Source organism: Aulonocara stuartgranti (genome assembly GCF_965226115.1).
Source record: "Aulonocara stuartgranti genome assembly, chromosome: 3".
In the NCBI taxonomy this organism is placed as follows: domain Eukaryota; kingdom Metazoa; phylum Chordata; class Actinopteri; order Cichliformes; family Cichlidae; genus Aulonocara; species Aulonocara stuartgranti.
In genome coordinates this window covers 25,761,393-25,788,418 of record NC_138941.1, presented here as the reverse complement: position 1 = coordinate 25,788,418, position 27,026 = coordinate 25,761,393, and the positions used below count along the sequence as shown (strand labels likewise).

Sequence of the window (27,026 nt, the reverse complement as noted above, 5' to 3'; positions counted from 1 at the left end):
CTTACGGTCAGTGGAGAGGGTGGGGTTTCAAAACTTTTTTTCTCTCCCAACAGGAAAAGAGTCAGATGACAGAGCGTCGTCAAGTTACGGGAAGCGGCGTAACGCGTTCTCTTGAAACTTTCAGAATAAAACTTGTGGGCGCCTTTACGTGGTTGCTCTATAACTTAGTTACTTAGAAGTTAGAAGTGTTTAGCTGCCCAGCTATGCAGCACAATACGCTATAATACTAACTTATATCTACATTTACTGTTACTAGAACTACTACTACTACTACTATTATTATTGTTGTTGTTAATAATCTTGCTTTCCAGTGCAATGAAAACCCTGTACGAAGCCCCGTGTAATGTAATTTCAAGTATCACCCCAATCAAGTCAGTCTATATTATATACCTAATAAAAGTACCCATGTCTGAACGGGATACTATTTTGAAGCAGTAACCTGAGATAAGAAATGGTTATTATGACATGTGAGTAAAGGTAAAAGAATAAAGTTAAAGTGGTTTGTGGCCTCCTTTAAAAACATATAGTTTGTAGTTCTGATACTTTTATTTTAAAAGCCTTCCGCAGTTCCGGTATTAGCTAACTTCTTGTTAGCTAACTTCACCAAATTAAGCAGCTACTTAGAAAACAACAACAAAGAGGAAGTTTTTGCCTTCGCATACATTTTTTTTAATCTAGTCCCATTAAAATGAGGTTTGACGAAATGACAATAATAGTCATTTAATGATGTGATTCTGAGATACTTGGTAGAAGAGACACATCTTTTAACCGCAGATGTTGTCTTGATCTTACGGGACAGTTTAATCTGATTTTTATTTTGAAACCACCTGGGGAAAAATAAACTCATAAATGCTGCAGTATAGTTATCAGTATGGTAGAATTTTTGGTAATCCTGGCGATGAGCCAATGGAAGTCCATTAGTGCCAAATAAAGATTATGATTTATGCAGTGAAAAGTTCAAATTGTGAGAACTACTTAAATATAGCATTTCATAATTTGGCTTTCTTTAACATAACATTTTTGATTTTGATTTTTTTTAAATATATTTTATAATTTAATTCAATATTACATGGAACATTATGTAGTGTAGTACTAGGTCACTGAACACTGTACCAGATATTTTTTTCAAGGATGTGTGTGGCAGTCTGCTGTCAGCATGTGTCCTATGGGTGGTATACAGTGAAAGGTTTTTTGCATTGCTGAAAATAAGTCAGACCATTCTTGGGTGTCGGACTTTCCCAGGCTGTCCTTTGTCACCGATTGTGTTCATAATTTCTATGGACAAAATTTCTAGTGTTCATGAGAAACGGCAGAAGGGGAAGGTGTCAGGTTCAGTGGTCTCAGGATCTTGTTTCTGCTGCTGCTGATGTGGATCTCTTGGCTTCAGCAAACCATGAACTCCAGTTTGTGCTGGACAGTTTACAGCAGCACGTGAATGAGAATTAGCACCCCTGAGTCTTGGGTCAAGGCTTTCAGTCACTCTGGGTCGAGGACTTGTTACTGCCCCAAGTAGAGGAATTTTAAGTATCAGTAAGCAGGGTGGGAGGGTGGCATCCACAACCATCCATCTGTTGTGGTGAAAAGAATAAAGTTATGAAGCTCATGATTGACTGGTCCATCTACGTACCCAACCGTGTTTTTTAACATGACGAAAACACCCACACAGGGTGCCCACCATGGTGGTGTAGTCACCTAATGTTTAAGAGTTATTTAAAAATAGCCTTCAGTAAAGACTGGAGCATATTTTAGTAATTGACTGCTGGTGTTCCCACTGATGAAGGTGCATTCTATCCATTAAAACAAAAATACTTTATCTTGGAAAAGGTCAGGGAATTCCTCTTGGTCATATTTTCCCATGTTTGTAAGTCAGTGGCTTCTCAGGAGGTGACGGGAATCAGAGGGTCACCTCTGTCCCCGCCGGCTCCTGTGTGGAAACAGCACGCTTCCTTCTGTTAGCCCTTTGATGGCTCCCCTCCCCTCCCTCCTTCCCTGCACCACGGCTGCCGTTTGTTTGAACACCAACCTCCTAAAGTCAACTACCGACACCCCATCCCACCTTCCTCCCTCTTTACCCCACATACACACACACTGAGCAAAACCCCTCCCTCCTCACAGTGCGCTGAGTCAACGCTTGTGCAGGAAGGATGCAGTTGTTTTCGTGGTCCCGGCTCTGCACTGCTTGGTCGGCTGTGTTTGGAGGTGGGGGTAAGAGAGGCGGCTGCATTTACACGACAAAGGGGACTGTTTAAAAAAAAAAAAAAATAGAGGCAGGAGGAAGAGGAAAGGGGGCTGGATGAACAGTCAGGGCCAAGTGTGCCAGCTACTCTGAACACAACGCAAGCCCATGATAACAATCACATCTCTCACTTTTCCACAAACCTGTACTGTCTTGCACTTTTATCTGATTAAATACCAGAAGGAGACTGCAAAGCTGCGTCTTTCAGGCTGCTTGAGTCACCGGTTGGCAGATGCACAGCATCCAAGGTAAACTGCACAATAGAAAATGCAGAGAATTCCAAAGTGCAAGGATTTGGAACTACAAAGGATGTACTCCACGCCCACGAAGGTAAAAAAATTTCAGTGGAGGGTTTTTGAAATATTAGTAAGTGTACTTTGGTTTTGCCTTTAAGCCGATATTGAATATGGAAGGTACCTTCAAGCTCTCAATTCCAATGCAGAAATCAAACCAATACAAGGACCATTTTAATTGAAATATGAACTTTATTTTACATACAAAATAAAAAGAATGTTAAAAGTTTACAATACAGTGCCAACTGTCTGTTTGCAACCATTTCATACGGAGACTGACACATAAACGGGCGCCCCAACTCTGCTTCCAATCAACACATTTAAAAGAATCTAAAAAGGGGAGGAAAACAGTCAGGATAAAGGAGCAAGTTACTCAAAATTGGAGGAGAGGCCAGAACAGAAATGAGAGAGGACAATAGAAGGGGGGGAAAAAAGCTTTTAAAAACAAACATATGGTCCAAGAGTCACAGTATACTTCAGATGGGCAATTTAAGGGTATTAAATGGTCGAGTAAAGTAATAATAATAATAATAACAAGATCCAATTGCCAAAGTAACAGACCTCTGCCAGGGTCATGAACAACAAATAATTAACTCATTAACCTGCTGATATGATTGACTTCAGAGCTGTGAAGGTTTACAGTTCTCTTGATAAAAACGTGACTTAAAAATAGAAACTCATTGAAAGGGGGGGGGAAGAAAAAAAAAAAGAGGTGTAGCTAGCTAATGTATAGTAAAAAATACACCTGCTTCCTTATTTATGTTACAGCCAGACAATTGGGCTGCGAGTTGTGACAAAGCCGGGAAGTAGAGCTCAGAGCTTAAAAGCTGTATATCACAGCCAATCTATAACATAGTCATAACACTTCAGCAGCGAGACACCAACCTTCTCGATGATCATCTTCCAAATACTGTGCTGTTGCCTTGAAAGAAAGCTTCAACAACTACTATGTACGGATTCTTTCAGCCAACCTGAGGATCTGAGTGACGACGACTGATATGTTCAGGTCTACAACAGGAAACTGAGGGAAAAAAAAAGTTCCCAAAAGAAAAGAGAAAGAAAAGAAAAAGCTGCGAGGCCCAAGCTTGTTGTGCCTGCAAAAACGGTGACGACCACCATTTTTCCTAGTCAAAAATCGAGCGACTGACTTGTTAAAAAAGATCCTCGTTGGATTCTTCTCTACAATAAAATAAAAGTTTCTTTATAAAAAAAGAAGAAGAAGAAGAAAAAGAAAATTAAAACACATAATGTACAGGCTTTGTGTCTCTCGCGGTGGTGGTGGCTCTTATAGCTGGCCGCCAAGGGCGTTTTGGTCAGCAGGCTGCAATGAAGAGTCTCTCTCTCCTCTGCTTACAGCAGCTGCCAGAAAAACAACTTAAGAATTTGAAAAATAACATTGACTGTGTGTGTGTGTGTGTGTGTGTGTGTGTGTGGTAGAAGAGAATGAGAGAGTGTGTGAGCGGAGTGCTGAGAACGAGCTAAGAGTCATAGTCTTCGTCGTCGTCATCGTCGTCCCCGTTCTTGTGCGGTGCAGGGACTGTGGGAGGTGGTGCCATGCTCATCATGGAGGCGTGTGGGGCGAAGGCCACGGTGCCCGGAGGTTGCGTCGGAGCCATGTTGCCCATTGGGACCATGTTGGCCATGTGCATATACTGAGGGGGGGTGTTGGAGCTGTGGGGGCACAGGAACAGGTGTTAACCTCTGAGGAGTCGTGTGCATTTTATGCACAAACTACCTTTTAAATTGAAACATTATTAGTCAAATTAACTGTGCACTAAAAAAAATAATGGACTATTTTAGAGTTAAGTATCCAAAATGAATCTTGATATTTACAGGGAACTCCAGGTACAACTTATTCAACTTGGGGCCAGCAAAGGTTTGTCTATCGATTCTAGTAGGAAAACAGCGCCCTCTTCCTGTTTTTGGCATAATTTCAGCCACCAGATTTCTCTCTCTTAACAAGCTACAGTAATAGTCATATATAAATATGCCTTTATGTGCTCTTAATGTGAGGCAATATAACTTTTTGAGAGAAAAAAAACTTTGCTTGTCTGGAGATTTTCTTACAAATGAAAAGTAAAAATGGCAGCACCTTCATGGGAGGCACAACGAAAACAGAGAGCAGCAGCTGAAAGATTATGCAAAGTAAATTGAGTGTTTATTTCTTAAGAGATCAGACAGCTTTGAACTCGATTTGCCGCTGATGTAATTACTGACCAATTAGTGCTTCTTCAGACAAGTCTTAAAATGCCATCCCAGTCAAGTGAAGAACCTAGCCTGGTGCCAGACGGAGTTCTCTGAGTATTTTGAGAAGCTGCTGATCTACTGGGCTTTTCCTGCACAATTCTCTCCGAGTTTAGAGAACAGTCCAAAATTAGAAGCTGTCCAGTTTGCAGGCAGTTCACTGGACGAAAATGTCTTGTCCAGAGAATAATGGGCAGACTGCTTTGAGCTGATAAGAAGCAACAAGAGCTCAAATAACCACTCGTTATTTGAGCGGACATCTCTGAATGCACAACACATTGAACCTTGAAGCAGATGGGCTCCAGCAGAAGACCACACCAGGTGCTGTCAGCTAGAAAGAGGAAACTGAGGCTACACTTCACACAGCCTCAACAAAATTGTACAATACAAATGGAAAAACGTTGCCCAGTCTGATCAGTCTTGATTTCTGCTGTGATATTTGGATGGCAGAGTCAGAATTTGGTGTAAACATGAAAGCATCCTGCCTTGGATCAGAAGTTCGTTCTGGTGCCATTGTTGTATGGGTGCATGGGTATTATATTGGTACACTTTGTGCTCCTTAGTACCAACTGAGCGTCATTACTAGAGTATTGTCACTAAGCATGTCCATCCCTTTATGGTCACAGCGTACCCATTTCTGATGGCTGCTTCCAGCAGAACAACGCAGCATGTCACAAAGCTCAAATCATCTCAAACTGGATTCTTGAACATGACAATGAGTCCAGTGTACTCAAATGGCCTCTACAGTCACCGCCAGTGGATGTGGGGGAATGGAAGATCACAGATATAGAGCCAAATCTGCAAAGTCGATATCATTCTTTGATGTCAGTTTGGACTAAAATCTTAAGAATGCTTCCAGCATTTTGATGAATCTATGCCACAAAGCATTTAGACTGATCTGAAGGAAAAACGGGGCCCAACCCAGTCATTTATACCTAACAAACTGGCATGTGAGTGTAGAGTTGTATATGAGGGGAGGTCACATTGGGTTTCGAATATTATTATATCTGCTTGTAACAGTGCAATAATGGAATACAGCAATAGAAAACACTTTGAACTGCAGACATCTCAGACTCCACAAGCCTCTTAATTTTATTCTGTGCTGGCAAATTTGACCAAATTAATAAAGACTGAAATAAAACACATTTCCTACATTCTTGGTTACTTTTTCAAGTATGCTATATGGTTATTTACTGTTTTTATTACCATTTTCAATATCATAATCTCAGTTCTCAAGTAAACTCAGCATCACAAAGAGCGATTTGCTCTTCAAGCTCTGTAATCAGCAGACTGCAGAACAGTGTAACCCTAACTGCACCTAACTGCAATGGTTGAAGCACAAGTCTCGTGATTTGGCTAGTGGGAAAAGCCTCATACACGTCAGGTCCCTGCTAATCATTTCCCAAATTCATATCGATGGAATTTTTGAATTGTTGTTCCATGTTTAGACGAGTCTTCTGTTTTTATCAGTTGATATAAGAATCAAGTTAAAGTGCTAATTCTGCCAGCTGTGATGTCTCACAGCACGTGTGTAGATAAATTGCTGAAAGTGTGCTAGTACAGAATAAATGGGGACAGTAGTGTGAAGAGGTTTGAATACTCAGAATACTGAAAACCAGAGATGTGCTGTATAAATGCCAGTCCACACCACTCCATGTTGTTCCAAAGCAGAGCTCACTCAGGGTGCCAGACCCAACTTGTTTAGTTTATTCTGTAATGTGTAGGTATGTAAACATGTTTATGTTGGACTAAATGTGCCTAAGTAACTACTTGCATCTTTTGCTGTATTGGTTTGCCCTCTTGTGGGCATCATGTAGTGTTTGAATGGCTCAAATGTGTGTGGGTTGTTTATAATGATTCAGCAGTTCTCATGAATTCTATGCCATTTTCTAGGCATCTATCTCCTTTGTCATATGCTGTAAATCATTTTACATCTTTGTATCAGAGAGTCTGTTTTTCAGAGGGAAGAGCAGTGCAAGAGCTTAAAAGAAAACACGCCCTCCCTCTCTCCGAGTCTGCAGTCTGGGAGGATATTTCCAGACACACCGTCTCATGTGGATCTGGACACAAACCTGTGGAACCTGGATGGAGCCTGCAGATGTGTGCTAGACTGAGAGCCGTCCTCGTCGTCCCCGTCTGTCTCGCTGTCTTCACTGTCGTCCTGTTTCCATCACAAGGAAGACAACAGTGAGTCGTCTCCCCTCATACAGACAAACACAGTAGACAGGTTCAGGCCTCTACATGCAAATCATCTCACACCTCCTGCTCCGACTCTGTTCCAGATAACTTCTTGTCCTTGCCTTTGGCGCCAGCACCTCCGTTTTTGCGACCAGACCCTGGTTTTCGACCTCTGAGGAAGAAAAAAGATAACCATGTAAGGAAATGTGATAACAGGTCCTACTTTAAAGTTTCAAAAGAATGTTTACGAGACAACACATGAAACAGAACGTACACTTGGGCTACTGTGGACGAGGGAACCAGAAATCAATTGTTTAACTTAGTGCACAAAAATGTTTTAAATGAAAAACATAGTAGCTAATGTGGCTTTTTTTAAAGCAGAAATTCTCTCCTTGCAACTTTAAGATAACTCCAGAGTAGAACAGTGTGACGCATACTGCTGGTGGAAATTACTCTGAGGCACTTGCTGACACCAAATGTCTAAACATTACAAGTTTTACGACCACTTTGAATTGAATATGAATCCAATCAGCCGCAGTCTGCAGAGAAAAGAAACGTCTAATTCCCCGCCAAGCTCTCTGCTACAAATTAGCTGCGGTGCCGGCGTCTGATCTGACAGTCAATACTGCATTTTCTTGTCTACAATTCCTCAACAATTAATTTTCGCTCTGGCCAGTTCTTTCATTTTCTTCTGATAATCTAGAATCACAAAACTAAAGGAACACGGGAGTACGGTAACACTGCAAGGATTATAGACCAATTTACAGCAGTGCTCATTTCCAGAAGAAGAAAAGATAACGTACACAGATTCTGTCTGTTCGTGGAGCGAATCCTTTTTAGTTTAAACCGATGTGTGTGTGCACTTATCAGAGCTGACTGAATTACAAACTGCTTAATGAAATAAGTCCAAATTATCTGCAGCTGGATTGGCTGCCTCATATCACCCTGGAGTGTTTTGATCGTGTATGTGAAATACTCCTTCCATTTCAAAGCATCATGACTCTTTCTCTACGTGTTTGGGTGTCTGTGTGAGCGAATGTTACCTCCGTGGGACTTTCTCTCCTCCCCCCTCGGTGTGGTTCTCTTCCCCCTCTCCCTGCATGTCTGGCACCGCCGCAACCAGGTCTTTTAAAAAATCAAACTGCTGCTCCAGCTCAATGCACTGCTTTCTGTGAATAAATATGAACAGTTTTCTCCTCAGCCTTACTTGCCAAGTGAAATATAAGCTCGTATCAAAAAGACAGCAAGCTTAATGGTAGTACATACTCATTTTAGCAACACATACAGTCTGAGTCACAGGGAAAAATTGTTTTGGCGGGCTGTCTTACTCAGGCCAGAAATACTTTCAGATACAAGGGATTCAGCAGTGTACTGCAAATGTGCTCCACAGAACTATCAGGCTCCCACCACACAGTAAATCATGCTGTGTAACAGGATGCCATTTTTTTGTAAAGACGGCTCATAATGATTTTCCTTACTTATTTATCTTTTTGCAATGTGTAGGGTTAGTCCTTGTCAGTTCATCAAATGCTTTCCCACCTCACCATCTTACCTGAAAAAACATTCCAGGTGGAGGATACACATCCTAAATAGGAATCGTGGAAAATTTGAGGTTCCGGCTGTCATTAGCTTTCTCAAAAATATTTCAAAGGATGATGGCAGGGCTGTTTTTAGACATTTTCCAACATCATTTTTGAGGGGCTACTTTAAAATGACATTATCTACTTTAAAGTGTTTTAGGCAAATTTTTCTTAGGAAGATGAGAAAGAAAACCATCACAATCATTACTTAAAAAGTCAATTTGGATTTGGTACATGTTGTCATGTAAAAACAAAATTATGCTAGGGAATTATTCAAAAACACTCCTATTTTCAACATTTCACTGAGGATTATTTTTTGAGTAAACTAATGACTGAAGTCCTGAAATTTTGCACAATTCCCATTTTGTGAAATTTGATTAAATGAGATGAAAGAACTGTTAAATGTACTGTTAAAACCAATCAGAAGAAAACTGACTTAAAAGAAGTATGTTGTGTATATTACGAATAGTCGTTATTTTTAAATGTGAATCAAGCAAAGCTACTTTAGTAAAGTCCAAGAATGAAATTATCGAGCTGGAAGTTCATCATGAGTCCACTTTAAAAATAAACAAAATAAAGGCCTGACAGCATTTCAGCTACACTCATTAAAAACAAATACTATATAATATACCAGTGATCTGAACAGCAGATGGCTTTGCCTTCCTAAGACGTTCATCTCCAACACAGTGCAACACAGACAGGGCTCTGAATGAAGACAAACACAGAACTTACAGATGTGCCGTTGTCATTGTCTTTGCATTCCTAGATTGGGTGACTTGACAAGCCTTTGTAAGCAAGGACTCCAAAAAAAGCTCCAGTGCTCTTGCTGATATCTTGGATAAGGGAAGTACAGTGAAGCAGTGGTGTGTTTGTACTTTAAATCATCAAACTACCAAACATGCAATAATAGACAACTTGACACAACAACACAACAGACTAAGGAAGCATTTTTCTCTAATTATTAAACAGTCTTTTACAATTTATAATTCAAGACAGAACTTGCACAGTGACGACTGCAGGCAGGAAGGATACATATAATAACAGGCACTGCTGCAGCCACTTTGCCTATTTCTTCATCTGTCTGCATAATCTTCTTAATCCTTGCCTGAAATGAGAAAAGGTCTATTTTTATGCATGTGTCTACAGCAACGCTTCAAATTTTCATTTTCTTAAAAAACAACAACAAACATTTTCAGTGAAAACGCGCTGAAATTCGGGGACAACCTAGTAAAGAGTTTGCAGTACAGCACATCGAATAACGTGAGGTCCCCACAAAGTAACTGCAATCATTACTATTACACTACTCACGTAGTGTGAGGATTGTAGATACATTATCCAGCTTATTACAATAAAGAATGGATTTATTCACATTTATTTACGTGCCGTTTAGCCTAGCTTGAGATGCTAAAAACAACGTCAATTAGTAGACCAACTTAAATAGCACGCCTGCTATGTGTGTACACCACCAACTAATGACATACAGGGGATGTTTGGTCACTAATTTCATGATATCAACTACTTTTCACTAAGGCACGTGCTTTGTATACTAAATGGTTTGGGAGTGTTAGATGGCTTGTATGCTCTCTAAGCAACAAAAGAGGCCGAATTCCACTTAAGCTAGTTACAGAACTTAGCTTTCCATGTTACACTTTGCTAACGTTAGCTTGCTTTGACACCGGCTCAGCACAGTTTAAACTTACCGGAGGAAATCTGGCGTTGTATTTCTTCTTTTTGCTGGGCATAATTAAATTACCTGGGTGGCTAAACTAAAATAAAATACAATATATGCTATATTCGTATTCTATTTCATACAGAAATTCGCCTCCACCGCGCGCACACCAGATAGTGGTGGCTATCCGGCTAACTAGTTAGCACATCGTCTTCGTCACTCGTTCCTCGGTGCGGTCAGTTTGTTTCCGCAGGGTCTCCGTGCCGTCAGGTTGGAGCGCTTGTCTTTCCGCAAATGCAAAGAAAAGAAATACTTTTATTTAACCATAGTAATGGAACATGTTTATTTTTAAAGCTTAACAAAATACAAATGTGGGAAACTTACATATTTTGACTTGTACACATACCGAGGAACATGCAAGTTTTGCAAGTCATGCAAGTCGCTGAATCTAGTACAGCATAACTTATGTTTAAAATTATGTTATAGCAAAACGTAAAAAATATATATTTATATCATATATTTATATTGTTACATACGGTCGAATTTGTGGACGAGGTACGTAATTTAATTGATGTATAAATAATTATTAGTTAAACTGCCAGCCACCTGAATGGGTTTTGGCTCTTAGATACAGAGGAGCTGCTGCGCTTATGCGGAAGATCAACACTGAACAACAAACTTCGACATCTACGGCTAGAGTAAGCCTTTATGTTCAAAGTTTAACATCGGCGTGCGATTATTTACGTTTTGAATGGGAAAACTGTGAATGTTAAAGAGTCAGTTGTATTCAACAGCTGGCTAGAAATGGCTAGCCAGGACGAGTGTGTACATTTATAAAGACGACTAGCTTGTCGGCTAGCTACAACAATGCTAAAGCAGTCAGAAAGCTGTTCTGCGTGTTCTTTGACATGTCAGCTGTAGGCGGTACGCTGGGGTCGATAGCAACTTTCGTGTGAAACTGAATCAGTGGTAGAGATACGCTAACTTTCGCTGTTGTAGCAGGCTAGCTAGTAGCATTCATAAGCAATTCAGTTGTCCACTTCTGTCGAAGTTAGGCAGGGTTGTAAGCTAATAAATAACAGCAAAAGGGTTGTAAGCTAACACAGAGGCTAAACCAGTGGTTTTTTATTCAAATAATAACTGCATTCTTCAACTCAACAGGCAGGCTTCAGAACTTGTTTACTCGTGTAACTGCTATACCATTATGGAGGAAGAAGAGAGCCCTGTTGATGGCGAGATGAGGACCCCCTTTGCTGCAGAGACCTATGCTGCTGAAGCCATGGCTGCAGACATGGACCCCTGGATTGTTTTTGACTCTAGAAGAACTCCCAGATCCGAGTTTGATGGCTGGTTGGAGAGTAACAGGCCCTCCCAAGTGTCCAGATTTGGAGACGAGGAGGGTGGCGTCAGCCCTGTGGGGTGGATTGCTGTGGTGGGCCCAAACCACTGCCCCAGTGGTGCGGATGTCACAGGACTCCAGGAGAGTTGGGAGAAACTTTTGGCGAGTTCCCGGCCCGTCACCTTCCAGACAGTGAGGGAGCTGGCCCTGAACCATAGAGTACTCTCAGGCAAGTGGCTTATGCACTTGGACACTGGTTTCAAGTTGGACCACGCTTGGGAATGTGTGGCAAGAGCAGCCCTAGATGGCAAGATCTCACTCGTTAAAGTCAGCCCATTTGACCGCAAGGCAGAGGGCAAGCAGGTCATTTGTGCCTATAACCAGAACTTCACTGATGAGAATGAGGTCATGAGGCTGGATTCGGTCATTCGTGCCACAGGGGTCAAATGCCCTCTCTCGTACAAGCCAGATGTGTATACATACCTGGGAATCTATCGGAACAACCGCTGGAATGTTTGCCCCACCATATACGAGAGCAAGTTCGACCTGGAGTGTGTGCCCAGGCGTTCCCACGTCATCAACAAAGTTACCAATCTTGAGGTAACATAAGCCACTCAGACCAAGAGAGGAGTTTTGCTGTAACAGTATGTGAAGAGGTGCGTGATGATCCCAGGAGATGGGTTGGACAGTACAGTCCTCTGACTGCAACTATTTAGAACATCATTGGTTGAACTCCGATCACAAATTCATCCTTTTTTTTTTTCTAGAAAAAAAAAATCCAAAACACTAAATTTGTCTCTTCTTTTTGTGTTGTAAAATTTTCTGAATGACCTGAAACACTTTCAGATTTTTTTTATTTTGTATTGAAAATATTGTATACAAGAATAGTAGTACTAACAAGATTCTAACAGGCTCGAGTGCCGGGAAGAAGACTAACATCCTTGATTTGTATGCACATTTTCAGAAGATCCACTGAAGTACTCCTTGTTGCCATTTTACATTTGTCTCTTGCGTTCGCCTTTTTTTCCCACCTTTGTACTGTATAACAGTTACAGAGTTGCAAAGTAAAATACTCTTTTGAAAATCGTCTTTATATGTTGTGGTATTTATTGCCAAAACAGTGTTTTGTATGTTGACAAAGTCTCATTCCAAAAAAAAAAAAGCACAATTATACTACGATCCACTTTCATAATACACGTAAAAACATACATTTCAGTAAAGCACCTTACTGCAGAGTATAGCAAGTCTGAAACAGCTGAGTTAAAATGCAACCATTACTGATAAAATAAGTGTAGAAAAACTGATTACAGAGCAGTGGAAACTATTACCACAAAAAGCACAATCTCTAGTATAAGCACATATATAGTAATGTTGCTTGTTTGATAAATGTACACCTTCATTTTGTTTCCAAGACATTCAGATAGTTTGTGTTAACCTTCAGAAAACAATGGTGCAATCCAAAGAGATAATTTTTTTTTAAAAACGGACATAATCTGTGTAGACTTACCTCTAGATCTGATTACATATATATGAACCCTTTTGTATAAAGACAAAAAAAGAGACAAAAGCTGCACATTTTTGTGGCCACAGCTACCAAAATTGTTCAAATGACAGTACAAAAACATGCTTAACATGTTCCAAAAATAATCACCACACCGGATACCTTTATCAAAGTACCCATGCTGTCTGTCTTCGTAAAACATTCGCTGGAGAATCTGTCTCCACCATCAATATGTTGACAGTGACCTAAACGTTTAGTCACAGATGCTGGACATGGGTTTCACAGGGCATGAAATCTGATCACCTACATTATGGGTTTTGTAATTTATCAGACAAACTATATGACTGGGCAAGGCGTCAGACTGAATACCATAAAGTCATTGCTGGTATTTTAAGAAGTGTGTCCACAGTGAGCAGTGCTGCTACATTCGGTCTCCTCTGCCTACTTCCTTTTTTGCCTTACAATAATAAAGAAGTTTTAGTCCTGATGGCCACAGGGGAAGATACAATTGGTCTTTGGAAAAATGAAAGAAACTTTAAGTCGGGTGTCCTGACACAAACCCAGCTTGGCTTCCACTGTTAAAAATGGAAATAAGACGGTCCTCATCAGCAGACATCAACTCATCGAAGTCTTCGAGCATTTGGTTGTTATTGGGTCTGCTGTCTGTCATGATTTCGTTCTGGAGCAGATGCACAATGCTGTTGGGGTAATTCATCCAAGTGCTTCCTGGGTTGCTGGCAGGGTCAGAAGTGTTCTGAGATGCTGCACTAGTCTGGGCAGCGGTAGAGGAGCCCGAAGGGCCAGTCGGCTGACATGAAGGATGATTTACGATTTGGGGGTTCAGAAGATCCTCCAAGTCATCCATGTTGAGGCTGTCCAGGTTGACTGGGACCTGGCCTTCAGTGAAGCTAGGGAAATCTGGGATATCGTCATCAACAAGTGGTGGCTCTCCCCGGAACTGAGTGCTCTGGAGGGCGAAGGAGTTGCTTGTCTGTGAAGAGGCCAAGTTTACTTGAGAAGCTGAGGGCTCCTGCTGGGTGATAGTCGAGGAAATGTTGGGGAAGAATTCATGAAGATCTGACAGGTTGACCGTTGAGTAGTCCTGATTGGAAGTGGAAGTGATGGTAGAGGTGGCCGGTGATGGGTTCATTGAAAAGCTAGACACTGGGTTTGCTTTTGGTTGGGAGCCCAGGGCTGTCATCTTCCACTGGTTGGTAGGAGCTGCTGACATGTTGGAGGCTTCTACTTTTGTCTGCTCAGAAAATAGCTGGCCTGGTTGGAAGGGGTATTGGGGATGTGATTTTGCCCCAGTGGGACCAGTGGGCACCACAGCTGCTGCAAACACAAGCAAGTGATTTGAGAACTCACTGCAGAAAATCCTTATCACATATTTCACATACACAAAGTTCACCGCTAATGACTCAACTGCTTTAAGACAGGAAGACGAGGAGATTGAAACTAACACCAATCTAAATTACTGTTTTATTATTTAGAGTATTACTCATTATAAGCGGACATTAACTATCATCAAATTACATTTGCCAGAAATGACAATTTTTGAATGAATCCATTTGTTAGTTGGTGTAAAAGATATCAGGAAGTAAAGTAAAATGTCTTCAAATGAGTTCAAATAAGGAAGGAACATCTGCAACAGACTCACCAGCTTGTGGGTTCAGTAATTGAGGCTTGGCTGTCAGCTTTCTCCTTGATGGGTTTAGGTGCTGTCTATCTTGTGGAGTGGTCACTGAAATGTCAGAAGACGTCTTTATAATACCGTGCTTAACAACAGTGTAACCATTATCCAATTATACTATGCTCAGCTGACAGAAAAAAAAATCTTATTAACCTACCACTAGATAGCAAGGGCCCTAGCTTCAGGTTCTGGAACATATCTCCTGTCCGCTTTCTCTTCTCACTCAGCCTGTATTCATCTGCCAGGGTGGAAATGATAAAGAAGTTAAATTTGAGAAAAGTTGCACATATTCAGCACATTTTCTGCATATAATATATTTTACCTGGATCTGACGGCAGGTACTGGAAGTCCATTGGCTCACTGACTTCTCGGTCAGAGGGCCGCCGGAGCTGCATCTTGACTCTCACTGGCTCAGTGAGGTTAGTGTCACGGTAGGGCGGAGTGCGAAACACAATGGCCACCTGCCTGTGGACATCAGCTTGGGAGAAAGTGCCCTTCCCCTCCCAAGAGTCTTGGAAGAAACGCACCTCAATGTCCTCTGCAGGGAAACAGAAAATGGCAAATGTAACAACATACTGCAGCTGGTGAAGAACTCAAAAAGAATAATCAGATAATCGGGCACTAACTCGCCGGCTTCGGTGCAAAAGCAGCTCTGATGTTTTTGATTAACAGAGAAAAGACCCCGGGGGTGTTACATCACATTTGCTGCTACGCAACACTCAAGTCTAACAACAACTCAGAAGGCTCGCAGCCAGCTTCAGTTGTTAAACTTCAACCAAAAGGGTTTAATGTTCAAAGCAGATATGTGACAGCGCCGCTCGTTGTGAAAGTAGCTGTGTGACAGGCTCCCAGAGACAGCAGGACCGAGAGATGAACTAGTACAAAATTCAGCCTTCTCACGATCTTTTTTCGCAATGATGCAATTTGTATCCAGTTTAAGATGTATCAAATGATACTCAGGGGAGCACCCACATCCAAATTACAAAGCATATATGTGTGCCATGATCAAACAGCAGCAGATAAGTGAGGGAAGAAAAAAAAAGGCTTGTATAATGAGCATAAAGTGATCACTTTAAAAGAAACTGTTGTACAGAAATGAAAAGAACTGGAAAAGAATGAGAAGAAGAAGAAAGCTTTAACTCAGCACAAAAACAGATTAGGTGACTGCTTTGCATTGTGTTACACACAGCAGCTTCCATGAGATGCAATGAAATCCCACACGTGGAACAAAGGCACAGTCTGAACCCAGAGGTTTCTGAAGTGCATACGTGATGCTTCAGTCAACATTTTTTTTTAAATTTCCATCATCACCTACAGCAGTTTCCTAGCAGCTAACATTAGCACTCCCTTGGAGTCATCTTTGTGTCCACCTAAATCAAGTCCTTGTCACTACTTTTCTCTCATTGCTGCTGAGACCTGCTGCCTGCTGAAAACAACCTCAGTGAGTTCAAAGTTTGCAGACAGGAAAAACCAACACACAATAAAATAATTCCTCTGATCATTTTTGGAGACTGTATTCTAGTGGGGAGGTAGAGCATACAGCCCGATCCGGCGGGGCGGTGTGGGAAGCCAGATCGAGCGCCCCCTTCTGGCTCTCCTCTCTGCACTCTCCTATCTTGTCTCTTTTGTCTTACTTCTCTCTATCACCTTTTCTATCCCTTTGAAGAAGAATCCAAGGTCCACTACTGATAATGTGTCCCAAATCTTAATATGATCATTTAGATCAGATCTCTAATCCCCCCAAAAATGTCAGATTAGCCTGGGTAAAACACCAAAGGTTTCTGGGCTGCCTTTCCTCATAACAGCCATCCCTCAAGCTTCTCGCCATTTAACGCAATGCATTATCAGGGACTACAACATCTAGTCCTTTTACTGAATTAGCAAGTTACACCTTTCCCATTTAAGACAGTCGTTTGATGAATTATTAAAGTGTAACTGTAGTGTATTATAGTGCAATATCATGATTAATGTGGCTTTAAAGTCTATTAATGGGAAGCAGTGACTAGCAAATAGAATGATCTGGGATATAGCACTACATGCTATATTACAATATTAAATCAATAAATAAATAACATAACAACAGCTGGTCGAGTTGCTGGTGTTACTTTCATTATGAGAAAAGTGCTTCATCAATTGACTTTCAAGACCGAGCCGTTATTTATCTTTCCTTGTCTACAGTTGGCCCAGACAAATTTCAGTTTTCCATATCTGTCTGACATTAGCCAACATTAATTAGCAGTCAGTGTGCAGTCATTCAAGAATATTCTCATTGACTGTACAATGGGCAGTGTTGTTGACTGCGCTGTCTAACATCTATAAGCTTAATGTTCACTACATGTTTGCTTAGAATATCTAAGTCACAGCATGCCAAAGAAGACGTAGGAGTAACACACATGGTCAAAGAGACTAGTAAATCTTTTTATTACAGGTGACCTGTATTATAATGTTCAAACAATTTCTGTTTATTGCTTGAGGCTTCGAGTATAGATATATCAGTATTGGCATATTTGACCTACGTATGTTCATTAAGTGGCAGCTTTGTTGGCTCTGGCATCAGCTAGCAGCCTATTCTGTATCTGAACAACAACAAAAATGATATCACTGTGTAAACTCACTGCTCTGGACAAACACAATCGTGTTATTCCTTAGTTGTTTCTCTGAAGTGGAATCTGTCAGATAATTTGGCAACAGGAAAGGCAGTGGTAGAAGTAAAACTTCAGGATAAAAAAAGCCTTTTTAAAAACCATTTTAGGGGAATGAGGGTAAAGCTGATTTAGTTCATCTGGAAAGAACAGATTTTTTCAGTGTGACCAGTCGAGAAGTTTTGTTAAGAAATACAGAACATTTTATTTGAATAACAGATCCTGAGGTTGACTGTAAGAAGACACAGTCTTGCTCTACTTAAGGTTGGCTAACCACGTATGTCCAGTAAAAAAGTGGACTTGCTGTAACTTAAAGGGGAAATGAGCACTGAAAGCCTCAGTACGTCTCTCTAACACGTGTTTGTAAGTTGCATTATGATATAGGACGGGTCAGTTTAGTGTGTAATGCCAGGTAGTCTGCATTTTCTTTTTAACTTTTTTAATATATCCATTACATGCATAATTAGCACATCTGCTGTTTTGAAGAAGGAAACTAAGCCATGACAGCTGCTGTAAAAAATGGAAACCCAGTCACCTCATATAGTATATTTTATTAAGTGAGTCACTCTTCTATTTTGAGACCACTTGCTTCTAACTTCTTCTCTTCTCACACAATCTTCTGTGGGTGTAAAGGACTTACACCGTTTCCGCTCTACGTGTATTGCAAGTTTTACATCTGCTTACTCAGTCCTGAGTTCTATTTATGGATTATTCAGTCTGAAAGTGTAGGTTTAGTTGTGCTGTGTGCCGCTGTGCTCTTTCGGTATCTGTACAGTAACACAGTACCTTTTTGCACTTTGTCACACAGCAGAAAGATTTCATCCCCTCCTTTGCAGCTTCCAGAGTTGCGGTTGACTCTGCAGATCTTTAGCTCTGCTGTGTTTGGAGCCCCTGCAAGACAGAACAAAAGCCTTTATGTGCCCATGAACACGATAGTAGTGCAACACTTAAATATCACACAGTGAGGCCCGCTCTGGCTGGCACTTCGATACTTGGGTGGCTAACGTCTCCGTTTTATTTGGCTTACTTTGTCTACTTTTTTTGTTTGTTTGTTTTTTGAAACACAGACAATTGACATTTTTCGAAAGTGAAATTAAACTTTTTCAGCTGTTTGGAGAAACACAGATGTATGTGTTTGATCCACAAGTGAGTCTGTGGTGATGTCTATTTCTTGTAAATACCTTCAAACTGAGAGGAAACATTAATTTGCAAAGAGGAACAGAGAATCACTGAGGGCATGGAAGGCTGCAGGACATTTGGAAGTTTTATAGTCGTGATTATACGTGTGAACGTGCTGGTACAGAGAGCTCAGACTGATACTCGTCTCTCTACAATGGTACAGTACTTACTATAAGCACCTCTTACCTTATATTAACATATAAGAAATATTATAGCTAATAGCTAATTTGGTGCATATGCATTTCTGTTCACGTGTGCTGTGTTCAACTCACTGTTGTCATAGATGGGCTGTGATACCACAGGCTCCAGAGGATAGAGCTCCCCTGTAGAGAGAGTGATGGAGGCCTGGAAGCAAAGCCGGACTGAATTTAGGTCAAACTCTTCCTCCCACACCTTAGCCTCAGGAACTGCATCCAAGAAAGAGAAGGAAAAGGGCGTGGTACGCAACACACAATAAAACACTCAAGCAAACCACTGCATCCTGTCGTACTACTTTTCAGCACACAGCCACCACCCGCTATCGTCTCAGTAACAAACATGAGGTAGAATTTGCTTAGTGTTGTTGATAAGAGTTGACCATACAGAAGTTAACGCATAGCTGTTGCATGAGAAGAAGTCAGTAATCCAAATTAAGCACATGATTACAATTATCCTCCAAAATGATGTTATCATATCCTTTAAGGACAAAGGTAGTTAACATAAACAATCACTAAAATCTGTGGTGGAGACTCATCTCTAACTATGGCCACTTACTGTTAAAGGGGTTATTGTTTGTCTGCAGTCTACAAGTGATGGCCTCATTTACATCCTTCTTCTTCACACATTGTATACCCAGGTTCTGAAAACTGAAAAGACAAAAAACAAAACAACTTTTTAGACATCTAGCAACACAGTTCATGCAATCATCTTTTGACCCAGTTTACTTTTTTGGTTAACGAAATAGTAGGCATTGCACTGCTACTTCCTGAAGTATTTGCTGTTCTTGACTTCTACCCCATATCTACCCTTATTCTGGCTGCACTATAATGACTGTGTTTGAACTGCTTGTGTCCAGTACCTGCATTATACCTGCATTATAACCTAACCTAATTATTATTATTATTTTTTTATTATTATTATTGTTGTTGTTAGTCACAGTCAAATATAGTTTAACAATTAAAAGCTTGTTAGCATACAGATTTTTTTATGTACTTTTCTGGGTTATTTAACATGATGTTTCATTAATTTAGACTCCAGGGAGACTATAATTAGAAATAACAGTGTAACGGTTTCCCTTTTATAACTCGTGTGGTGATCTAGAGCAATGATCAGGATATAAACTGTTCAGTGTGAAAAACAATTGCCTAACATAAGCACGTGCAGTTGCTCATGTTGAATCACAGTGCACACATCTGTCTGCAGTACAAGCTGATTTGTTTGACTTTTGTCACTGTTTCAATGAAGACAGAAAAAAACTGTCATGTCTTGCCAGGTATATGGGTTCAGTAGGTTTCAACATATCTTATCAGTCAGTATTTCCACTTCAGAACCAAATTGGGAATGATTTGGGGTTTTTTTCCAACTTGTGGAAATTTTGTTCTGGTTGTAATACAGAGGAAATGTTAACTCTTTTGTGCTAAAAAAAAGTATTCTGTTAAATTTTTGCTCATCTAGACACCAAGCAAGGTGACAGTACACACGTCATTTTCCAGAACCGATCAAGGGCTAATCTAGGTCAGTCACTGCAAAACTTCACTTTGCATTAGCCTGAAACTGTAGTTTTCCTCGAGACACCGTAGCGCTCTGTATTGCTTTTTTTCCTTTAGGTTTCTCTGAAGTGTCTAATTTTATCTTTACATACAAACTAGTCCTACCTGTGTATCCGTCTCTCCTGCAGGTCAGCCTCATAGTAGCCGTGTTTGCAGTCTTTTCCAACCAGCTCATGAGGATGAGGCTTGTAGGGTGAGTTCTTTGTCACCAATGAGATGCGAACACGCAGGGGGCCGCTGTAGTTGTGCACCTGTCCATAAAAAAACAGAGTTTTACTGATAGAAGGTTCAGCCATAAGGGCACTTGCATTGTCTGCAGCTAAAACAAACTCACTGCATGCAACTTGCAGAGAAGAATTACAGGTTCTGATACACAAACGTTCGTCTGATGACTTACTGGTGGTGCTGTTCATTTTAGGGTCTATGACTAAGTTGTTTGCAATGCTTCACCCCTTTAATTCAAGTTAACGAACTGGACATCTCAACTATGTTTATAGTACTGATGCCTTCTAGGACATTTTTAATATAAGTTATCTGCACTAACTGCCTGTCAGACAGGTCCATTCTTCAGTTTGGGTTTATGACTTTGTACTAACAGATGTACCTTGCAAACCAAGCTTGTTAGCGTTAGCTGATAACATCCATTCTTTCATAGTCCAGAATTAATTTTGCCGATATTGTAGGAAAAATGTATTCTTCTGGAAATTACGTTTTCAATTGAAATGATCAACACAAATATATATATGATATTATATAATATATAATATAATATTGGATTTCTTTCTTGCATCATCCATCACGCATACACAGTCTGTGTTCCTAACATTCAACAGGAAAAACAGATGTTTCAGCTGCAGAAAGCATTTTTTCAGCACTGACCTTCTCCACCATAAATGTACAGTTGACGTACATGAGTCACTGTGGAAACAGTTGCTGTGGTTGCATGCACCCGTTTTACCTAAATCTTCACCAATGTGTATATTATCTGTAATGTAAATGATATTTAATGAATCGTCGCTAAAACGCATCAGTAAGTTGTGCCACCTCACCTTGATTGCTGGGTGCGTCTTAGTGGTGTCATTGCTTTTTTCTCCGGGAATGCTGCCAGCAGACCGTCCCTCACACTTGTACCTAAATCTCATCCCCCTTTGCTTTGGCTGCTCGATAATCTCTATGTAGGGAGCTGTTGAGGAAAGCAAAGGCATTGTGTCATTGTGAAATACTGCTTTACTTGTGTCAGTGTGTCAACACAGACAGCCTCATCGATCGTCACTACACCCGAGGGTAGAAATGTTTACTCATGAAATCACTGCAGAGAACATCAGTAATTCTTTTTAAAAAGGAAAGTGTGCTTACCCTGGTTGAGCGGGGTAAGGCTCCATCCATATCCAGCTGTGGTGAACAGAAACAAGAAAGGAATTTAACCAACTTATTGAGGAAAAACTGCAGGTTTTCCATCTACGACTTCCACGAGGAAGCACGCAGTGGTGGTGGAGATGACAAAAATAACAGAAAACAGATTTGTTGCATATTTGAGGTTTAGTCAGAGTTTGTCATTTGTGGTGAGGTCAGGGTGGAATTCTACAGGAGAGTGCAGCGTCCAACGGGGTCGAAGGATGCCGAGATACAAGGGCCTCCCAGCTAAATATAATCTCTGGTTGTCATAAACCACTTGCCTGCAAAGCTACCGAGAAGGAGACGAAGTGCAGAAAAAGGCAAACAATGACAGGCAGGGCTTTTAATATTGGTGTCAGGTTACCAGCTTTGTTGCTGGAAGCCTTTAGTGCAGGGTGCACTCCAGTTTCAGGCAGTAAGTAAGGTGTAACACTGGGTGAGTCGATCAAAGCTCCACCCATCAGCAGGCAGGAAAGGTTCAGCTCAAAAGCTTGAGTAGAGTCCTTTCCATGCTGTAACATGTTCGCTTTCTAGCCTTAGCTCAAAGACATTATTCTTGCTTTTTCTGATCATACCTAAAATGCCAGAATAATACTGAATGAAGAGGCTGTGCAAAGCCCCAAAGTGAAGACTAAAAATAACAAACAAACAAACAAACAAAAGTTGTTGTTTGTTAAAATAAAAGGATGACATGAGTCTGTAATGACTGCATTTTGACCACTTATGTGAAAGACAGTCTTTTCTACTTACTGAGTCTGGATGATGTGAAAGTGAAAGCACATACCCACAATGACCGAAAGATCATTAATGACTGAATTAAGAGCATCACAGCTGAGGCCTTCGATACTGTTGCTAGAATCACTTTCAATTTTACTGACCGAACAAAGGGACATACTTTTATGATGCTCAGTCAGATGTTGGCTGTTTGTCGTGCCAATATCGACAACCAAGACAGAGATAAGTGACACTTATCAACAAACATAATCTATTTTAAGGTTTATAACATTTGCATAAAGTGTGGCTGCACTCTAAACATAGGAAGTCAACAGAACTCCATTATAAAATCTCGTTTGTTTATGGTTTAGCCTAAAGGCAAAGGTATATATGGAATAAAATAGAAACGGAGGCGGCTGTGAAATCTTCACAGTATCTGCATACACGTGTTCTCCTGAACACAGAGCTTATTACCACAATTTCCTATCGGAACCGTTTTTGTCAATTAAAGCCGGAGTGGGCGGTTGCTAAACGCGTCGACCAATTAAATACGACTTTTTTTTATTGAAAAGAACGTTATACGGTGATTTTAACCAGGCCGAATTTAAAATACACTATTCACTGTTACTGACAAGCTTTTGAGTGCGTGATTCACAAAGAATATTTCCACTTACATACAGAAAAACATTAAATGGCGAGAGTTCTGAACGAAGTTTCAGAGGCTAGAAGGAAATCTCTCAAGTGGACAAACCCCACAGGCCTCTTGGCAGCGCGAGACTTGTTTGGTTCGCTCCGCTCGTGCCAGTTGAGTTGTCCACAAGCTGAGAAATTCATTCAGTTAAACATCAAGTTTCTCTCGGCTATTTCACATGTATGCGATAAACCAAAGTTAAGTCAAACTTCTGTCTGTACGTTAGCTTACTATTCGGGAACAGACTCCTCCTGTTGGCGCAAAACCCAATGATAGCGGGGCTTTCCCTTGTGCGCAAAACAACTCCCTGTACAGTTTCGCCTCCCGTGTCTGAGATGAGTAAATAAAAGCAGCTCCACTTACGGTCCATGGCTGTGTCCAAGTCCAGCTCACGCTCCTCGATATCCCCCGCTGTTTCTCAATAATTTGTATCTTATTTTAAGCCAAAAAAGAGCAGGAAACACGGCACTACAGACTCCACGAAGTTCTTGACAGAGCCGCTCTGTCGCCTCCTTCGCTCCACCTACGTCTGTGTACGAGAGTGTACAGTTAGTAAAGCCACAGACATAGTTACGTTCGTGCTCACGGGTTTTCCGGTAAGGAACATCTATTTGGGAAGCGATGTGCTGCAACTTTGTTGTGCAACACGCCTCTCGCCAAGTTGCAGCAACTGCACAGTACGTGCTTTATTCTCTTCATTGTTTGATTTTTTTTTATTTGATTTGATTTTTATTGATTAGCATTCAAATATCTCAGTGAAAACAGAACAAAGATCTACCACAAAGCAAGAAAGCATGAGACAAGGCTAATCAAAAGGTATTGGCTGAAGCATTTGCTTATTACGCCAACCCTTTTAACAAAAGATCTTTTTGCATGCAGCTCCTGTACACAGGGCTCGAAGCAAATAATAAAACAAAGCAAAAACAAAACAAACAAACAAACAAGAAAAAAAAACTTTCCACCTTAGATAAGTAACTACATCAAAGCAAAAGAATCAAGAGGGGTTTTTTTTTTTTTTTTTTTTTTTGCTCTTTTCATTCTTGATTTATATATTTTTCTAATACTCTATTTTTAAACATATTTTTAAACAAGGAAAATGAACTACACCTTTTTAAATCACTGTCATAACTATTCCACAGGTTAACTCCTCTAATAGAAACACATCTCTGCTTTATTTTTGTCCTCATCTTGTCTTTTTCTCACACAGTAGGCATTGTTTTTGTGCCACGTTTATTACAAATGCAGAATCTGAAATTGGATAACCTTTCGCTGATAACGCCTTTTATTGACTACTTAGGCAGCTACTAGCTTTACCCCCAAATGTTAAATTAATTAATCGAATTTATAGTGAACTAAAAAAAATCAAAACATGGCAGATTTTTTTGGGTAATTTTCAAGATAACGGAAATAGGTGTGAACAGAACAATAACTTGGTTTATTTTTTATTTTTTAAAGCCAGCCACTACCTTTACCAAGTCTCCAAAATTAACAATAGTTTATTTTCATGGTTTTCACGCTTTTTCACATTAGTATAGCAGAACTGTGGTGTAATAGGAGTAGTGTATACCAATTGTGCGTTACTTATTTTAAGACTTTCGTCTAGTTGCAAGGGACAAGCAATTGCTCATAAAATACTGCATACTTTTATTTTGAAGAGGGAAAATTGCGTCGTGTCCGGCGCTGTGGCTAGCTTGATCTAGTTGCAGACCTCTGCCTTCTCTCTGCAGTGCAACTTGCCTCCACCCACTCAAAACAGTGCGGAAATACCCAGTGACGCACTTGAAAGAAACTGAAAAATAAGTGAGTGGGAGAGGCAATAACATAACTCTTGGCTTTAGTCATAACCTGGAAGAGTCTTAAGATTAAGATCCAACTCACTTTTTTCCTGTCTGTCGGCTCTTCTCTCTGTAAACAGACACAACATACAGATCTTAAGTTTACCAGTTTCAGTGTTTTTCAGGCCAGTCCTTCACACACGGTCTTACTTTACACGTTTCTGGTCTGCTGGTTGCACTAGAAATCAGTACCTACTTAATACAGTGTGATAATAGTGACAGGGCTTCAAACGCCTTTTTTTTAAACAACGATTATTTCACCATGTTGTTTTAGTCCAGTTGAAGACAAAGTAACGTGAATAAAGGACTGATTTTGCTCTAAGAGACATATCCTGGCCAGAAGGGGGCGCTGGAGGTGAATAAATCAGGCCCTTTAAGACACCTGTCCTTTGATAGAATATGGTGAAAACGAAAACTTATTTTCTTAGTGTAAACGATGTTCCATTATAAATAGAGTATATCTAATGGTAATCTTTGCATCGTTATCATTATGATTATTGCTGTAAGAAGCACTGGATTAGCTGATGCATTCAACGCAATCGAAAATCACACGTAAAAAGCAAGAGTGAATATGCTATTGACCATCTTTTTTTTTTTGGCTACCCTTCTTTTCTAATACAAATACATTTTTGTACCCTCATATCATGATCTTTATGGTTGAGCCAGGCTTTATATAGCAATGGCTGAATATGAGGATTGAATTAGAAAATGAGGAGGAAAAAAAGTATGTGAAACTTATGAGCAGGATTACTATGTTTTTAAAAAATGTCCACTGTTCTCCTTTCTGTTCTAGAAACTAAAATATCCGAGGTGTAGTTGAATGAGGCGTAATGGCCCTAAATGGGAGGCCGCGAAAGGGAGGCGGTTTCTGTGCGGTGAGGCGGTGTCTGCCCTGCCTGCTTCAGACTGCGGCGGGCAGAGCTGTTCGTTACAGAAATGGCGGAGGGGGAGTTGGACGTCGACTCGCTGATTTCCAGGCTTTTAGAGGGTGAGTTCACAACCAAGTTTTATTTGTGTATTCTTGTTTTGCCCAGTGTTAGCCCCTAATACTTATTTAGGTTTCATTTTTGACAATAAAGGCCCGCTTTACGTGTTAGCGTTGCCCGGTTCTGGAGTTAGCAGGACTGGTCCTCACTGTCGTTAACAACAGGCACACCTTTTTAGTCAGCAACAGTCTTTCTTTCACGGATCTTTTTAGATTAATTTGTAATTCATTTGGATGCAACTATGTTCGAGCTTTTTTGTAAACTGCATTTTGAGGGTTTTGGTGATTAAGTGGTAAGAAAGTTCTTGCTAGTGGGCTGTTTGTGCTTCGATGGAAGATAATGTCAGACCTATCTTACTATCCATCTTAGACTAACTAGCTAATAGTATAGTAATTAAGTGCTGTCTTACTCACGTCACAGCATTTGTGTTATCACTTTGGAATGCACCAAATGAAATACTTGACAAGTTGCTTCTACTGTCTTTTAACCTATTATAGTCTCTGCTCCTTTACAAAAGCTCTGTTCAAAATACACGGTGGAGGGCGATAGCTTCAGGGGCAAATGCTCAGCAAAAGTTGACATTTCTTTAAAAATAAAGTTTAGATTGATGATTGAGTGTAGCCGAAAGTGTCCCAACAGTTGCCCGATCTACGAGGAAGCAAAATCTTGCTTCTGATTTCTAAAAATTGGGTTTGTCTTTAATTCTAAGAAAAATTCAAAATTTTTTAAATGGGATTTGGCTTAAGGGTTTCTGAGCTGAAGACTGCAGCTCTGTTGTTTTCTGGCGCATATTGCTAAGTGGCGATGTTTACACAAGCCACAGGCTTCGGTAGTATTCCCATTAAAACATACTTGTAGGAGTTCAAAACCTAAACCAAACTTTTAGCTCTACTACTCCGTGTGTTTTCTTATCCATGAACCGGTGCATATAGTTTGTTCAGCTGGCCTTTTGATCATAAAGAACACACATTTTGTCAACAGTACTACATTGAATAGGAATCTTTTCAATACTAGCTGTGGCTCAACTTTATCCAGAGAGACACTTGTTAATTCTGTATTCTGTCGTAGCTCATATGCATGTGGACTTTTCTGCTGAGCTGTTG

The 27,026-nt window shown here is 40.4% G+C and overlaps 4 protein-coding genes across 8 annotated transcripts in view; 2 read left to right on the top strand and 2 right to left on the bottom strand.

Moving 5' to 3' along the window:
• Positions 1–2,701: 2,701 nt before the first annotated feature.
• drap1 (DR1-associated protein 1 (negative cofactor 2 alpha)) lies at positions 2,702–10,413 on the bottom strand. Its single transcript, XM_082527506.1, has 7 exons — positions 10,232–10,413; positions 9,564–9,636; positions 9,264–9,357; positions 7,995–8,120; positions 7,033–7,123; positions 6,846–6,934; positions 2,702–4,200 (listed from the first exon to the last, which is right to left on the bottom strand). The coding sequence occupies exons 1-7, from the start codon at positions 10,271–10,273 to the stop codon at positions 4,008–4,010; spliced, it is 708 nt and encodes a 235-aa protein (XP_082383632.1). The 5' UTR covers positions 10,274–10,413; the 3' UTR covers positions 2,702–4,007.
• Positions 10,381–12,623, top strand: cUnh11orf68 (chromosome Un C11orf68 homolog). Of its 4 annotated transcripts, none has more exons than XM_082527504.1 (3): positions 10,388–10,470; positions 10,829–10,898; positions 11,362–12,623. In XM_082527504.1, the coding sequence occupies exon 3, from the start codon at positions 11,405–11,407 to the stop codon at positions 12,146–12,148; it is 744 nt and encodes a 247-aa protein (XP_082383630.1). In that variant the 5' UTR covers positions 10,388–10,470; positions 10,829–10,898; positions 11,362–11,404; the 3' UTR covers positions 12,149–12,623. The 4 variants fall into 4 exon arrangements, with proteins under 4 accessions (XP_082383631.1, XP_082383630.1, XP_082383629.1 ...); XM_082527503.1 differs by lacking the exon at positions 10,388–10,470 and adding an exon at positions 10,477–10,755; XM_082527505.1 differs by lacking the exon at positions 10,829–10,898 and having other exon boundaries at positions 10,381–10,470.
• rela (v-rel avian reticuloendotheliosis viral oncogene homolog A) lies at positions 12,610–23,631 on the bottom strand. Of its 2 annotated transcripts, none has more exons than XM_082527499.1 (11): positions 23,466–23,631; positions 21,659–21,694; positions 21,352–21,485; positions 20,408–20,553; positions 19,308–19,399; positions 18,827–18,961; positions 18,162–18,266; positions 15,056–15,271; positions 14,891–14,971; positions 14,701–14,784; positions 12,610–14,375 (listed from the first exon to the last, which is right to left on the bottom strand). In XM_082527499.1, the coding sequence occupies exons 1-11, from the start codon at positions 23,470–23,472 to the stop codon at positions 13,576–13,578; spliced, it is 1,836 nt and encodes a 611-aa protein (XP_082383625.1). In that variant the 5' UTR covers positions 23,473–23,631; the 3' UTR covers positions 12,610–13,575. The 2 variants fall into 2 exon arrangements, with proteins under 2 accessions (XP_082383625.1, XP_082383626.1); XM_082527500.1 differs by having other exon boundaries at positions 12,610–14,372.
• Positions 23,632–25,794: 2,163 nt separating this feature from the next.
• LOC309702874 (serine/threonine-protein phosphatase PP1-beta catalytic subunit) overlaps positions 25,795–27,026 on the top strand; it is a 31,582-nt gene continuing 30,350 nt past the window's right edge. The window contains exon 1 of the mRNA XM_082527501.1: positions 25,795–25,925. Within this exon, the coding sequence (XP_082383627.1) occupies positions 25,874–25,925 (52 nt within the window). The 5' untranslated portion in view covers positions 25,795–25,873. The remainder of the gene's footprint in view (positions 25,926–27,026) is intronic.